General features: G+C 46.9%; 1 protein-coding gene and 1 long non-coding RNA gene across 2 annotated transcripts; both read right to left on the minus strand.

Annotated features, from left to right (window-relative positions):
* Window positions 1–18: 18 nt before the first annotated feature.
* On the minus strand, window positions 19–5,869 carry LOC102685207 (GTPase IMAP family member 8-like). The gene is made up of 3 exons (XM_015359676.2): window positions 5,534–5,869; window positions 2,887–3,570; window positions 19–2,623 (listed from the first exon to the last, which is right to left on the minus strand). Exons 1-3 carry the CDS (start codon window positions 5,535–5,537, stop codon window positions 1,548–1,550), a joined length of 1,764 nt encoding a protein of 587 aa, XP_015215162.2. The 5' UTR covers window positions 5,538–5,869; the 3' UTR covers window positions 19–1,547.
* Window positions 5,870–8,784: 2,915 nt separating this feature from the next.
* Window positions 8,785–13,877, minus strand: LOC138242073 (uncharacterized). Its single transcript, XR_011191340.1, has 2 exons — window positions 13,810–13,877; window positions 8,785–11,104 (listed from the first exon to the last, which is right to left on the minus strand). It is a non-coding gene; the product is annotated as an uncharacterized lncRNA (long non-coding RNA).
* Window positions 13,878–16,564: the final 2,687 nt, after the last annotated feature.

Genomic DNA, 16,564 nt, shown 5'->3' on the forward strand with positions numbered 1-16,564 from the left:
AATAAAGGGTGCAACAAGTTTCTTTTTAGATTTTTTTTATTGAAACGATAACAGATAACAAATACACACAAGAGTCCATTTAACTCAGTCAGGGGTACAGGACAGTTACACATGACAAAAAAGTTAAATGGGGGTGAGGTTCCGCACAGCTCTCACAGTCCTGCATTGGGTGACGCGCCCTTGGGTCTGTTTTACAGACCGCTTCTTTTAATGCGCATCCTAACGAGCAAGTATCATGGTCGAAGCGACAACGAGCGATGCAGGCTTAAGTATCCCTAAGTAAGCCTTTCCGTGAAAGAAACGGAAGTGTAAGAAGAGGAGGATGAAGGGAGGAGCAGTTTCTGCCCGTGTGCTGGCAGGGTGCGCCCAGCGGGCTGCGCCAGTGATGGCCGCGGCGCGCCCCCCCGTGGCCGCCGGTGGAACTGCGCTCCTGCGGCCGGCGGCGGGAATGGCGCCAGAAATCCACGGAAAGAGGAAAAAGCGAGCGGCCGACGCACACGAGAAGGAGGGGTACAGTAAGTCCCTTCTGGCTTTTTCTTTAGCTTGCGAAGAGGGTTTGGATTGGGACGGGATAAACTGGCGCTTTGAGGCGATTGTATGATGACTTTTCTGTGAGAGTCTGGAGAGATTGAGCCGATCAGTGAGGTCAAAAGCAGACGCGAGTTTCTGTTTTCAGCAAGTTGCTGTTTTATATACAGTATCCCATGTCTGTATTAGTGATTTTTTTGTATTTTTATGGTTTAAAAAGTGACAAAACTCCCCCAGTTCGCGCCAATTTCCCCCCTCCTTGAGGGAACGGCGCGAGGCCCGCTGGGTACGCTTCAAAAATTAAAAATGAGCGAATAAAAACCAAAAATAAACGAACGAGTCTGTGAAATTTTAGTTTTTTTTGTAACAACGAAGGGAAGGGTCCTATGAGTCCCTCAGTCCAGAACCGACCGGCTGGGTTCGGGATATGTGTTACCCGAGTGGTGTATCGGTTCCGGTTCCGTGTTTGGGCTCTGTAGTCGATGTTTTATTCTTAAAAAAAAAAACTTTAAATGTGGTCCAGTGGGTCTCCAGTGTACGATGGAGGACGATGGGTTTTTTTTATAACGGTGTTTAAACACGTCCCTGTGTAACTTTCTACCTAAATCGTGTACTATTCTGTGTCTTTTCAAAATGCACGTTTACTGCATTGCTATAGCGATACAACTGTGAATTCAAACCTTATATATGTATATTTTAATTTAACAAGTGACTACAGTAACATCCGCACGCTTATAATGCAGACCTACACACTTAAGGCGCTAAAATACTTGGACCAGAACTGCCTGGGCCGTCGATGATGTTTTGTATAGTTGTACTTGTTCGAGATGGTGCAGGTTGTCCTGAACCACACAGGTGGGGTGATATCGATCTGTTCAGAGCGGTTCGTGTCTTTTACAAGTGCCCGTGTGTAGAGAATTACCCGTTGTAACGTGCTGTGGGGCTGAAGAACTTCAATCTGCCTCAGATGTTCGGAGCTTAGCGCTTGGCCGACCTGTGACTGGAGCGGGCGTCGTGCTTTACTGTATAACGCACAGGCTTACCATTGTAAATCTCACATCTGTCTTGATCGATTTCTGCTCCGCTCTTTGCCCGGCCTCGGCGGTTCTCTCTCCTCCTCCTCCTCCTCCTCCTCCAGCTCTGTTCGCCTCCTTCCCGTATTCGTCCTTGAAGGCGTTGAACTCCTCGGCCCGTCTCCGGGCCTCGTCCTCGTATTTCCTGTGGATCTCCTCCATCTGTCTCCGCAGCGCCTGCAGGCTCTCCTCCAGCTGCCGCCTCTCCTGCTCCCTCCTCTCCCGGTCGCCCTCCAGCTCCCGGATCCGCCCGCGCCCCAGGAGGCGCTCCTCCTCCAGCCTCCGCCGGGTCTCCTCGTACCGGGCCCGCATCTCCTCCCTCTCCCGGCCCATCTCCTCCTCCCGCTCCCTCAGCTTCCGCTCCTGCTCCCGCCGGATGGCCGCCTCCGCCCGCCGGAACATCTCGCTGGTGTAGCAGCCGCCGCCGTTGGCCGCCACCATCTGGTCGACCTTCCCCAGGAGCTCCCGGGCCTGGGCGCGGCCGCCGGTCCGGTTGTCGAAGACGTGGTACCTTCCTCCGCAGCCCCGGATGAAGTCGCGGAGGCCGGGGTCCGCCGCGCGGACGTACTCCGCGATGGCCTTGCCGCCCAGGTCGTCCCCTCGGGTGAACGTGCAGATGGTGTACCGCCCGGCCTCCTCGCCGAAGATGCCCTTGATCACCTCCAGCGTCTCCCGCTCCTCCTGGGTGAAGCGCCCCACCTGGATCACCACGAGGAACGCGTGGGGCCCCGGCGCCGACAGGGAGACGCAGCTGGCGATCTCCCTCTGGATCTCCTCGCCGGACAGCTGCGTGTCGAACAGCCCCGGGGTGTCCACCACCGCTATCGGCCTCCCCGCCACCTCTCCCGTCCCCTTCCGGCAGGTCCACGTGACCGAGGCCGGGCTGGCGTCGGATTCGAACTCCGCCCTGCCCAGGAGGGTGTTCCCTGTCGCACTCTTCCCAGCCCCGGTCTTCCCCACCAGCACGATCCGCAGGCGCTCGTCTCGCTCCCCCTGGGCCGCGCCTGACAAACAGCGGTCGTCTATTTAATGAGAAAACAATTCAAAACTTTCTGTCTAACAAACAAAACAACTGACTGTATCTTTCTATTCTCTTATCTATTCGAATCCACGTTTTCCAACAAGCTAACTTGTATGAGTGTCGGGGCTTTAATTCTGTATCATGTGAAGGACTACTGTATCTTTTGATTTAAAGCTGTTGCCCCATGCTGTTTGTCTTGGAGCCCTCCCATCTGCACTAAATTAACACACATAGCAGGAACTCCTGCTCGATTTTATAACCTACCTTTATTATAACTGTAGGTAGGCAGTTCTTCAACGACTGGCTTTTCTCTCATCGATCGGTTTTTGCCAACTTCTGCATCTCTTCTCTGGCTCTCGGAGAAGACAAAGAAGCCCATGTTGTCGGTGGCCATCCTGTCTATGAGATTCAGCAGCTCTCTGACCTGGGCGCGGTCACTCCTGCTCTTGTTCTTGAAGAGGTGACACCTGCCCCCGCACTGCTGGACCAGCAGCTGGAGGTCTCTGTTCCCCCGGACAAACTCCTCCAGGCTCTGCTGCTCCAGGTCGTCTCCCCGGGTGAACAGAACCACGGTGAACCTCAGAGCCTCCTCTCCAAACAGCTCCCGGACCCAGTCTGCCGCCCTCCTGTCCTTGTCTGAGAACGGCCCCACCTTCACCACCAGGAGGAGCGCGTGGGGGCCGGGGTCACTCAGGGAGAGGCAGCGGTCCCTGAGGAACCGAGTCTCCTCCGGGGAGAGCCGAGTGTCCAGCAGTCCAGGCGTGTCCACCACAGTGACGCGCCTCCCCTTGATCTTCACCGATCCTCTCTGGCAGTGCCGCGTCGTGCCGGAGGCGCTGGTGCGAGACGGGAACTCCTCTGCTCCCAGGATGGTGTTCCCTGTGGCACTCTTCCCCACTCCGGTCTGTCCCAGCAGGACGAGCCGCAGCTCTGACGGGTGACTGGGATCTGAAAGACAAGCGCTCTGTTGTTCCTCCAGAACACGTTCTACGCACCTCTAACAGAACGAAGAAATCTCGTTAATCTTCACCTGGTTAAATCTAATTCAAATGGGGAGACATCTAAGAATGGTCCATAGCAGAATATTTTTCTCAATAAAAACAAAACAAAACATATTGGCAAAGAAGGGAATCACATTCTCTGAACATTTACAAGCACAATTCTCTCATCGTTCCTGTTGAGGGCTTCAAGGACAATTCAAGGACAAAACATGGAACCAAAGAAAACTTGTCAGGACAGAAATGAAGGTCTGTCCCTTTAAGGGCAAAGAAGAAAAACCAGCACTGTGGCCTTGATCAGAGCACAGGCCCGAGAGATCTGATTTCGGTAACCTGATCTGTAACCAGGGGGTGCGGACTCAGCACTGTAAGGAATCCACCCAGCACAGCTCAGGGTGTGATACTGCATGTTCACAGACTGCTGGCGCCCTGTTTGTCACTCGGAACCCCTTCCTACAGGTGTGCAGGTGGTGGGAGGAGAGGCCAGGGCTGGTGCGGTGCTCTGCAGGCGTCGGCCCCGATGCCCGCTCCTCTAGAGGAGGTTGGAGCGTGCTGACTAAAGAAAAAACAGCCCCCTTAGCTTAGCTGAGCTGTTTTCTTTTTTAACTTTCTGGCGGGAGCGAGGTATATAAGCAGGTTAACCTGATATACAGAAAAGCATGTCTAATCTTGCCTCGCCTGGTTTCAGGAGTGGGGGAAAAATATTGTAGCCATGGGGGGAGCATTTAAAAAAAAATAAACTTTATTCTACAATATCCATCATTTGCCTTTCAGAGTACAGCCGGACATCGGTGACACCGACTGGCTCCTCGCACCCGGGTTTGCCTGAATGCTCTGTCTATTCACGACTCGCCTTAATGCGCCGTGTCCGTTTTTCACTGTTCGCACCTCCCGGGATTGGGTTTCAAATTCTCAGCGCGAAACCGGGCAGAAGCCTGTCTCTGCTCAAGGGGAGGAGGAGTGTACGAGGTTGTCGTCTTGATCAATCGTCCAGGCCCTCCAAACTGGGCCCGTTCACACTCGGACTGGGACATCTCGCCCTCTGAGCAGCATCTCTTTCAGCTGGTACATCCCTCTGCCGGCTGTCAGAGCAGCCATTTCTGAATCCGACTCTGCTTGGAGATCGGCAGATGTCGAGCCCAGTGCAGGAACCCCCCCAGAACCTGGCGGAGCGTCCAGTGTGGCTGTAATCTCTCTGCACACCTCCTCTCTGCGATTATATTCTGTGCAGCGTCTGCGTAAACTTTAACCCGAATCCCCTGTGAGACAGGCAGGAAGAAAAACAGGAGAGCTTGTGGCTCTCACTTCCTTCCTGGAACAGCGCTGTTTTCAGTACGTAAGCACACAGAGAACTTTGAATGGAGCAGGGACTTCACACTTTTTAATGACTCATTGCTCTGCGTGCAGGGATGTTTTATTGTGTGCTAATCAATAGTGTGTGCCAGGCTGTGCCCTGTGCAACTAGTTCTCAATCTGCACTCACGAGCTGTTCCTGTAGAATGATCTAAAGACTGATCCTTATTATTCTAGAATCGTCCTATAATTCTTCTGCATATCTGTGTTATTTGATTTCTCGCCTCGGATCTCCTACTGCCATTCTGAAGCATCGAGCGTCATTCTGTGGCTTCAATCTCTGCCACGTCTTTCTCCTTCTCGGGACACACAGAAGAATGCGTGTGACGTGTTCTTGTTTTGTAGTGTTTATTTTGCCTGTTGCGGTAATGTTGTTAAAAGGAGTGGCACAGGTGAATTATGATCTGCGACATGGCGGCTTTTGTTCTGCCGAATTACTTTCGCTTTCGCAACATCACCCGCCAACGACCCAGCCCCCCTCTCCCCCTGCAGCTTCGTCGTTTTCAAAACGCTCCCTGCGCTTCCCTTCAGGTGCGAAAGACATGTTTAAAAATACTCACCCATTGTCGGCGGGATCCGGGCAGGGACGCTGGCAGTGGCCTCTTCGGAAGCTGAGCGGAGGGAAGTCTGCCCCAGGGCGGGTTCCTGGAATCGGCTGCCGGCCCGCACAGCGCAGACGCGCTTTCGGTTTTGCTGTGCGTGCGAGCGGCACAGCTCCAGCCCTCGTGTGCGGTGAGGGCTGGGGTGTCAGCCGACCTGCGGCGGGGTCACAGCTTCCCGATAGAACTGCGCTGTGCCTCTCGGAGACGGAAGCTTTCGCTTTCGAAGGCGCGGCATTAAAACAGTCGATTGTCTCTGGGGTCTTCAGGACTTGTACGGTCGTTATCAGATTGCAGCACTGGGTTCTGGGTGGGGCTGTGGAAAAGTAGCCCTAGCAGCACGGGTTATCAGAGCCTTGTCACGACAGGGTGGAAGAAGCAGAGGGCCGAACTGCCTCACCTCACAACACCACGCAGGTCCTCATGTGCTGTTTGGGAAGCACAGTCCACAGTGTAACTCACTGTACACCTTCAGTAGGGGCTTCAGCGAGTGGACCTGGTCAAGTGGCCCGTGACTCCTGACGACAGTGTGAGAACGAGCTCTCGGTCTCGGATTGTCGGCACCACTGAACCTCACCTGCAGCTGCCTGCAGCGCGGCTAGGTTATAATTCAGAGGCCCTTGTGCAAAGACTAACCAGCCGGATCTTGCAGAACGTCCTTTTCCATTCAGTGCTGCGAGGTCTCTCGTATAACTGGTGACACCCCTTCTTGTACATGCAGTTCTGCAGTGCAGACTTCTCCAGTTGTCCTTTTCTTTGAGAGTTTTTATACTCTGTTTGGGTTCAGTAGCCTTACAAAATAAGATCAGATAAGATCACTTTATTGGCCATATACTGCACAGTTTCTTGCATTAGGAATTCGTCTTTTCGCTTGTGTGTCTCGTGTGTCTCTCCACGAGACACACGGACAGGGAGAGAAGCTGGGGGTCAGAGCGCAGGGTCAGCCATTTATACAGCACCCCTGGAGCAGTTGGGGTGAAGGGCCTTGCTCAGGGGCCCAACAGAGTAGGATTCCTCTGCCGGCCTCAGGATACGAACCGTCAACCTTCCAGCCCCAGGCACAGATCCTGAGCCACGGGACCACCGCTCTGCCCCTCAATAACTGGGTGGCTTTACAGGGTATGTTCATGTATCCCCCTTTGCTAAAGAAGGTGTTTATCGCTGTGCTCTGGAGGGATTTAACGCCCCTCCTCCGCGTCAGACAAGGGTCTACTGTACAAAAATATTGCTCAGTAGAAAAGGGCTTGGGACATTGCAGCCTGTAACAGGGGTGGTTAAAATAAATCTGTTCCCATCTCCCATTTCCTACACAGCTGTCCTTAGCACACGCGTGTGCGCCGAGGCTGTGCTGGGTGTAAATGGGCGAGGAACGTGTTTTGGGTTTGGCCGACCGAACTGGTTAGGAACAGCCAATTGGCATCCCCAGATTAAAAGACCAGGGTCTTACTGTTGTGTGTTTGGCAAAAATATAAGCATGGAAAGGGCGCAGGGAGCAGGAAGAAGGCCTGCATTCGTGTTTTATTTAAACAACTGCCGAACTTCGTCTGCTTAGAACCGGGACTCCTGTCTCAAGCCCAGCTGGGTGGCCGAGAGGACAGATGGCCGTTCGGTTCTGACTGCAGTGGAAAAACAGAAGAACGTGTCAGCGTCACAAAGGAGAGGAGCCACCAGATTCAGCCCACTGAGCCTCTTGGGTAGTCAGTTAGAAACAGATTGGTCCCAAGATCTTGTACAGCTGTGTTCTGAAAGAAACCAGGGTGTTGGCTTGTTCCACCCTCTCACCGCCCTTTGTGTAAAGGCGCGTTTCCTGAGCCGATCGGAAGGTCTCATCCAGCTCTTTCTCGAAAGAATCCGGGGTATCAACTTCTACAGCAAGGCTGAGCAACTTGTGCCACGCTCCCGCCCCTCTTTGTGTATAGACACACCCATTCATCGTCCTTGTACTCGCTGGAATGCCGTTTGTCATAGTTAAATGCATGCGATGTATGACGCAAATGTGAATGTGATGTTTGCCTGGGGAGAGCCTGACGTAAAAGAGAAAGATATTTTCATGCCTTAAAACAGTTTTTTGCAGTTGGTGCTCACCTGGCAGAGTTGCTCACTCCTGTTGCTAAAATGCCAGCTGTTGCCTCAAGGGGACAACAAACGTTTTTTGCTAGAGATGTTACAATGGGTCCGAACAAAAACAACTCATGCCTTTTTTTCCCCAGAGATACTAGACTGGGACGCGTAGATTTGGAAACCAAAGGTTCTTAATGTCTCTAAAAACATGACAGTGTCTATGTTCACCACAAAAAAATTCCTATCGGTTTGTAAAGTATTTTTTTTCTGACATCTCTGCAGTCTTATTCTTTCTGGTTATAGGACCTGAAAAGACTCTTGACAGTTCGTCAGACTCTGACAGCTCACTGGGACCCTGTCTGTGCTGAGCAGTTACTGAAGATGGAGGAGTGAAAGGCCTCACTGGCGGCCTCTAGTGGTCAAGCCGTTGTAATTACACTCCACTGCGGGGAGTTCCACTACAGCACATAACTACACCCCTTAATTCAGTCATCTGCCCTCCCCTCCCCCACCAGTGTTCATGGTGTTTTGATTGCCTTTCCTCCACCTTTATTAAGGTGGACGAACAGATCAGTCCACATTCCCGCAGTAAGTGTATCACTGTGCATGGGCTTGCACATCTGCAAAAAAAACTTCTATCACCAACTCGTTTCTGGTTTCTGTCACACACACTGACGGCAGACACACGGAGTGCAGACAGCACTGCCCCCTCTCCCCCAGAGCCCAGTCAGGAGCTCGTAAGCCCAGCGGTAGAACTGCGTTTAAATAATTCCTGTTTCAGTGGAAGAGGTCACCTTGTGGGGAATATTCATGGAACTCCAGGATCGAAGGAAAGTATTTCCTGGATATTATTTATGTGTGATTCAAGTATTATTATTATTATTATTATTATTATTATTATTATTATTATTATTATTATTATTATTATTGTAGTTGTGCAGTGAAGAGTGTCAGTCTATGGATCAATAATGATTGTTATATATATTCTGTATGTTTCCAGTAACTTAACGAAGTCCTCCTGAAATTCACTTCTCACGGTGCAGTTTAATACTGTCAGTCTGCTGTTTCACATTCCTGCCCAGTCCCACATAGTGGGCTAAATGTAATAGTCTACTGCAGCAATCTTAAATAACAGACAAGCAAAGGCCATCTTAGTTCTCACAAATTTTATTCATCCCAGTTCACATTTACAACATTGACAACAATTAACCAGGCAATACTAGTATGTTTTTCTTACCTGTTGGGCTGTAAGATTCGGCCGCAGGTATACTGGACCCAGCCCATCCTACACGGGCCCGCTGTGGTTCTGCTGTGGGTCCGCTGGGACTCAGGCCGGGTCATCAGTGAGGGGATGATGGGACAGACCAGGAGAGCCAATCCGGTCCTCCAGGGCCGCTGTCCAGCCTGAAGGATCCAGCCTGTCTAATTAAGAACATAATAAGTTCAAAGAGGCAAATGCAGAATGGGCTCATGCAGAAGGGAAACCAGAAACGTTTGGCCGTCCAGCGATGGCACTGTAGCCCTGGTCTAGAAGGAAACTGGTCTTCGTTCTTCGGGATGAAGACGACACCTGACCTCTGACCTCTGGCCTGCAGCGGAGCTCCTTCTCTGTAAGACACTGGTACAGCGGGGCTCACTCAGCACTCAGGGCTCTGTGTGCAGGAGAGAGACTGAGCCCTGCTGAGACACCGGCAGGACTGTGGGGAAGACCACAGCAGGGCTCTGTGTGCTCTGTGTGCAGGAGAGAGACTGTGGGGAAGACCACACAGCTCCAGCTGAACAGCAGGGCTCAGTTTGCTCTGCAGGCAGTCAAGCAGAGGAAGTATTGTCAACTTTCTCTGGGAACAGGAACTGCACTGCTCTTGTAATGACACGATTGCATGAAATCATTGTATCTAAAATCAGCTGCACACACAAATACAAACACACACACAAATACATATACATATTCACACATAATATACATATATACATAAATAAATACATTAAATATAAAACTAGAACTTTCTCCAATCACAGCACTAATAAGGCAATCTCAGCTTGCACGTTCAAAGTGTTTAATTTTTAATCTCCTTTCTGCACAGCTCCTTGGAAAATCATTGTTTGTGTTGCTTTGTACTTCTATTTCCTTTTACACTATTTTAATATCATGCTTCAACTCATCTTCCCTGTTGCTTTTGATTCGTACCTGGTTGTGCCAAATGCCCTCTAGTGGTGAACAAGGAGGTGGACATGAGGATAAGACCTAATGACTGATGACTTCAGTTAAACGGACGCATTTTTAATGATTCATTATTAAATTATTAAATGTTAAATGACAACATGAGGCACTTTTAACTTTTTTTTTATTTGACTCGGCTTCCATAAAATTATATAAGCCGATTGTAGCACCGTGTTGACACCATTCTTTCCCCCTGTACATAACAGGGATGGTGTTTTTCCAGCATGAGGAAGGTCTTCTTTGGCAGGACCACGTTGCGCCCAAATGCCATGTAGAAAATGGAGCGATACTGCCTTCAGCAGTATTATACAGCTATTATGGGTTCCCCCAAGGTTCCATCAATATTAACTTTAACTTTTTTTTTATTTGACTCGGCTTCCATAAAATTATATAAGCCGATTGTAGCACCGTGTTGACACCATTCTTTCCCCCTGTACATAACAGGGATGGTGTTTTTCCAGCATGAGGAAGGTCTTCTTTGGCAGGACCACGTTGCGCCCAAATGCCATGTAGAAAATGGAGCGATACTGCCTTCAGCAGTATTATACAGCTATTATGGGTTCCCCCAAGGTTCCATCAATATTCCATCGATAATTACGGATGTCTCCGTTACTAATGTAAGCCCATAAGTGTAAAACTGGACTTACGACTCCCAAAATCAGAGCTGGAATCAAAACTCCAGTCTCCCCATGTTTAACTGCAAGGACTGTAACTGCTAGTCCACACAGGCATTTAATCACACAACTATCACTACTGGAGCTCATCTTCATCAGTGATTTTATCATCCACGAATTAGTTGTATTTTTGATGTAAATCGCAGCTCCTACCATTGCCCACCACTTAAATCTAGTTATCATTCCTCTCCAGATTTTGTTGTGTGGGCTTCTCCCTGACTCCTGGCAGAGTATCTCGGGCGCGACTAATGAGGAATCTGCTTCATCAGTGCTCTCCGCCTCTATACCTATCTTCATCAGTGATTTTTTCATCCACGAAATAGTTGTATTTTTGATGTAAATCGCAGCTCCTACCATTGCCCACCACATCAATCTAGTTATCATTCTTCTCCAGATTTTGTTGTGTGGGCTTCTCCCTGACTCCTGGCTGAGTGTCTCGGGCGCGACTAATGAGGAATCTGCTACATCAGTGCTCTCCGCCTCTATACCTATCACAACATGTCCTACCTGACCGCACCCCAACTCTGACTGGCTCTGAACATCTGATTCAGGGGCAGCCATTACTGTTCTGTCGATCTGTAAAAGAGCACAGAGACAGTCAAAAACATGATTTACTTCTGCAGTAAACTCTACTTATTTTCAGCCACATTTTTATGATAATTTTTTAACCATTTTAAAATTTCATTTTTATCACACACACAAGCCCTCACAAACTACCATTTGCCAACAATCTCAGGGCTGTTGGGGTGTTGACCCTGGCGTCCTGACTAAACTCCATTTTGGGCTAAACAACCTCCTTGCTAAAAGCTATTTCCGCAGGTCTTTCCTCCCGGCGGCTGTCAGGGTGTATAACGCTGCCCTAAGCTAGGACTGTTAGATGGTTTTCAACTGGTTTTGAACTTTAGGAAATAAACCACTTACAAAAGTTGCAGCAATTGCTTCTTTTGCATTAATTCTTGGTTTATCAATACCTGAATGTAATTCAAAGAGTTTGACCATTCTCTCCATATAATCAGCAGGATTTTCTCCTTTATTTTGTTTGCAGTTATGGATCTTTCCCCAGTCCAATCTTTCTGGATCAGTAATTCACCATCCCCAGAATGCCAGCATTACTGCTTTACTGCTCCAGTCAGAGCTATACTCAGCTCCCAACGTCCTTTAAACCCTGTTACAAATTGATTTGCTCTTTTATTATGAGGTGTGTTTTTTTTTGGGGTGTTGTGTGTATGTGTGTGTGTTCGCGAACAAGAAAATATCAAACAGCGTACGCGCATTTTCTACTTCCCACTTTCATTCACATCGTACATTCCTTTTCCTTATTTTCCACAATATTCCTTTCTCGCCAACTCTTTCAATCGATATACTCTGCGTTTCTTTTATCTACTTAACCTTTCCCTTGTGCACAATTTAAATCACATTATTTCCCATACTGCAGTAATTACCAATTTAACAATTCACAATATCTTTATAACCAGGTAAACCCTAACCGAGTTCACAAACCAGAGCGCTAAATAACCAGGTGAAGGATCATTCAGATCTTCACAAAACCAGGTGAACTTTCCAGCAGTTCACAAACCAGAGCGCTAAATAACCAGACCAGATTTGTGTACACTATACCAGAGAAATCTATAGACAATCTCAAAGTTCGATTGGCGTAAGCCCAACATGTAAGAACTCAGTCAGCCTGGGAAAGTCTCTTCTCGACACCAGATAGGGATTTCAAAAGGTCCCTTACCTTTTTCTGTTGGCACGCCTGGTGTCAAGGAGGTAGTTTCCCAGTCCGATCAGACTTACTGGTTCGGCGTTGCCATCCGGGTCACGGCACCATATTTGTCGAAGAAAACTCAGTCTTCACTCAGTTTGGGAGATTGTCAACAGAGATCTTTAATACAATCAGCTGAAGGGGAGCACATCACAGAGATAGGGTTTCCCCTAGCACTCAAGACATGCTCACTGGACTGAAGTTATACTTTCCTTTTTATACATTAAAAGTAGGCAAGACTTTAACATATCAAAGGAACATACAGGGAAAGGGGCAGTGTCAGAAGTCAAACAAACAGGACAGGGAGATGCCATTTGGCATCCTGCAGTCTGTGTCATTTCTCTCTGGTTGAATGGGTGTGAGGAATCACAGGCTTTAGTTTGCAGTGGTCTTAGGTGTGAACAGAAAACCTTTCCCGTGTATAGTCACTGTCCTGACCTTTTCGGTCTTCCACACTAACGGTCACTAGTGTCTGACTGTCAGTGAGAGACAAGTGTTAGTAAGAGTCAGGGTGTTAATCCTGGGGTCCTGCAAAATGCCCCACCCTGTTTTTCTTCTACCTCTTTATCATCATCTTAACAATAATAGTGTTCATTAACTCTCATCACAGTCTGTGTGCAGAGATATTATTATTATTATTATTATTATTATTATTGTTATTATTATTATTGTTATTATTATTATTATTATACCCATTCCTCATTTACTCAGACCAGAATATTCAGAGATAAGTTTTGTTGAAATTTGATGCAATATTTTCTTGCATCTTCTCATTTGATTGACATTGCAGTATTTATCGACACTCTAGATTGTGTTTCTCTCTCACAGATTCTGAGCAGACGTTTAGCTGTCCTCAGACAGCCGCTGCAGGACTGGAAATAAAATGTATTATATTCCTAAAGAGGTAACATAATTCTATGTATAATGTTAGTTAAAAAAATTATAATTAGTGTTATTAACCTCATAACTCATCTAGTTTAGTCCTGTACTGTTTTCCACATAAATTCAAAAGGCATTTTAACTCCTTTTTGGCACTTTAGTTTAAAAGAAAATATAACAGAATAAGTTGTGTTTGTGTGTCCCTCTTTATATATCAGACAACATTTTCGTAATTCAGTTATTGGTTATTGTGATGGGTGCATTTCTGTGATACATTGAAGTTTGCGGTGTGTGACGCACAGCAGCGCGTTTCTTCTGGAATGTCCCTGGCGTTGTGACAGCACTGTTACCAGAACAGCTGAAACAGCTACTTCTTCCATCAAACTAGCTCACAAACACCGCACATCGTGATATTTAAATATTCATATTTGTGCAATTAAAGTTCATTTTAAAAGAAAACATTTTAAAACTTGTTCAAAATGGATAAACACAATTTTGTCTTAACAAGTTGTGTGGTTTTTCTGGCATTTTTAAAAGTTTTGGTTCTTGTTTTTTTTTTTGGATTAGTTTCACATGTACTGTAGTTCACTACAGCAAAGAGTTGCAGGAAATCAGAAAGATTAAAATAAATTCAACTTACCGATGAGGTCTAGTCTTCTTTTGGAGAATTGTTAATGGTAGGTTTTGTGCATGTAAGGGACTGAGCTCAGCCTGTCCGCCTCCTGCTCTTTATATAGGTGCAGACACAGCTGGGTCAGCCCCCTCCCAGCTGCGCAGTGCAGACACAGCTAGGACAGCCCCCTCCCAGCTGCGCAGTGCAGACACAGGGCGGGCTCTAGTTTTTTGGGGTTCCTAGGCAAGACCTTGGAAAGGATCCCCTCCAGATCACAATTTGCGCAATTATCAGCTCCAACACAACCTTATTTTACTGCTTAGAACAATTAAATACATGAATTCTATAAGTAGAAAACTTATTAATCAGCTTTGAAGAACACCTAATAAAAAAGTTACAAACAGGAACACAAGGCACGTTCTACAATGAGGACGTATTTTAACACTTAAAGTATTAGAAAAGAGCATCGATAATCATAAATAGTGATACATACAGTAGGGTCTGTTACTTCAGAATTATAGCAAATCATGACTTAAAAAGTACTGCTCTGAAACCTTTGGAATTGGAGAAATAAGTATGACATTAAGTAAGGAAATAAGTGCACTCAGTAGCAAGAGAGATGAGATCAGTAAGACTGAGCAGATGGGAAACATTTTCTAAGTCAATGTTCACTGATCGATGGTAATGCACAGCGTGCCCTGTGTGCGAATCCTACCATGAGTCTGCAGGGGTGGACGCATTGAACTCACAGCACTTGCTAGTGAGAGGAACATACATACTGTACATACATTCCAGCAACACTCTGAGCCTGCTGGAAACCCAGTCTCCTTCACACACAAGAATCCAAAGTAAAGTGCAATCTGACATACTATGGAAAACATACAGGCAGTTAAGGAAAGGAGACTGTGATAATAGCAGAATCGATGCTGGAACTGTTTTTATGGTACAGGAGACCTTTGGAGGGATTTAGAGAGCTCTCCACAGGAACAGCAGCCTGTCTTCAGCGCCACTTCCTCATTCCTTGCTATCTGGCCTGAGCTGAACTGTAGTTGCGATTTCTGCTGTGCAGCTCGCCATAGGTTTCGTTTTCCCAGAGTGGGAGCAGTGTTAACAACCCTATTGCTTCTCTGCTGCTCTGAGATGAACAAACACTCACTGCTCTCAAGCTAAGCAATCTACAGTCTGGGTAAAGGCTCATATACTGTCTGTGAAAAATATCCAAATAAGTTTAACATTTTTGTTTAAAACGAATAGGCAGCATTGTGGTGTACTGGTCAGCATAGCTGCCTCACAGAGCTGGGGCCCCAGCTTTGATTCTGGACTTGCAGTGCTGTCTGTGTGGAGTTTGGATGTTCTGTGGGATTCCTCTGGGTGCTCCTGTTTCCTCCCACAGTCCAAAGACATGCTGGGACAGTCCAAAGACAAATTCTGCTTGTCAGTGAGGAGATGTGTAACAATGGGTCAAATGGCTCAATTTACAAAAAAGCTTTGCTTATCGGTCACTCAGATACACTGGACTGGGACACATTGATGTGAAAAGTATCTTTACAAAGATTGTAGTGTCTGTAGAAAATAATTTAAAAAATTCCTTATATTTATTTTCTGTGTTAAATTGTGTTTTCTATGTTTTTACGTTTCAACATAGAAAATAAAAAAGTCTTTACTGAATTGTAAAGTATTTTTTTCTGACATCTCTGCATCCTAATCTTTCTGGATTAGATTATTTTGTATAACACCTGAAAAGACAGTGACGATTTGTTCAGCTCTCAAATTGAGACAGTATCAGGATGGTAGTGGACCACAGCTGAATCAAAAACACAGAATTTACTGCCAGCTGACAGCATTCTTATCAGCTGCAGTTATAAATACAGTACATGCTTTATACCCCAAACTCCAGTCGACCAGAGAGTATCAGAGCATTTCTGCTTTGCATTGGATGATTGGACTGCTGGATGATTGACTTGGAAGTTGAAGGACTTTTATCAAGAGGTGTTACCGCAGGGTTTAGTGGTGCTGAGACTGATAGACACGTAACGCCACAACCTTGTGAGTCTCTGTCAGAGCTGTGTGTGCTCTTAGCCTCACTGACAGTCAAGTCAATACAAGGTATCAAGTAAGTTGTTGGTTAAACATGTGTAATCTCATTCTGAGATCTAGTCCTATGTACAGTGAGCTGAGGACCAGCCATAACTGAGTGGAGCCTACGGGAGGGAATGTAAACATGGAGGAGCACAGACATGTATGATGGACATAGATTATTTAAATCCAGGAAGGTCAGTAGCAAGGAACAAAATTTAAGTGTAGGAGTGATACAGTATGCTGTCAAGGTCTGGTGTGAGTTAAAAGCCTATCTGAAGAGTACTGGGCATATTTCATCATACTGAACAGAGTGTTAGGGAGCCCATAGAGTTAAAAGTTACAGAAATCAAACCTTGATGTTATACTGTTCTTCATTGAAGCAGCAAAGATTATGCTGAAAAGCAAAAACAATTGCTGTAGTAAATTGCCTTTTAACATCAAGTAAATACCAAATTTGAAGTATGACAGGACTGCAGACAATCCTGCACACCCTACATGTATCGCAGTGATATTCACGTTACCTGCTTTTCAAGTGTTGCAGTAAAGTTACAGTCGTGCTTCAGAAATAAACTGACAAGAGGGAAAGTTACTAGTTTTAAAAATAAAAATTGGTCCTGTTGTCTCAAGAGGCAAGATCCTCCAGTTACTCGCTGCAGTCGATGCAGTGACTGGTACCCCTGCAGTAAGTGTCACAGCTCAGCTT

The sequence above is a fragment of the Lepisosteus oculatus genome, chromosome 12, assembly GCF_040954835.1.
Source record: "Lepisosteus oculatus isolate fLepOcu1 chromosome 12, fLepOcu1.hap2, whole genome shotgun sequence".
Classification (NCBI taxonomy): domain Eukaryota; kingdom Metazoa; phylum Chordata; class Actinopteri; order Semionotiformes; family Lepisosteidae; genus Lepisosteus; species Lepisosteus oculatus.

What these genes read in the sequence shown, in the direction of transcription:
- LOC102685207 (XM_015359676.2), bottom strand. An exon ending in TACCTACAGTTATAATAAAG is followed by an intron (nt 2,624 to 2,886) that starts GTAGGTTATAAA and finishes CTCATTAAATAG; the next exon opens with ACGACCGCTGTTTGTCAGGC.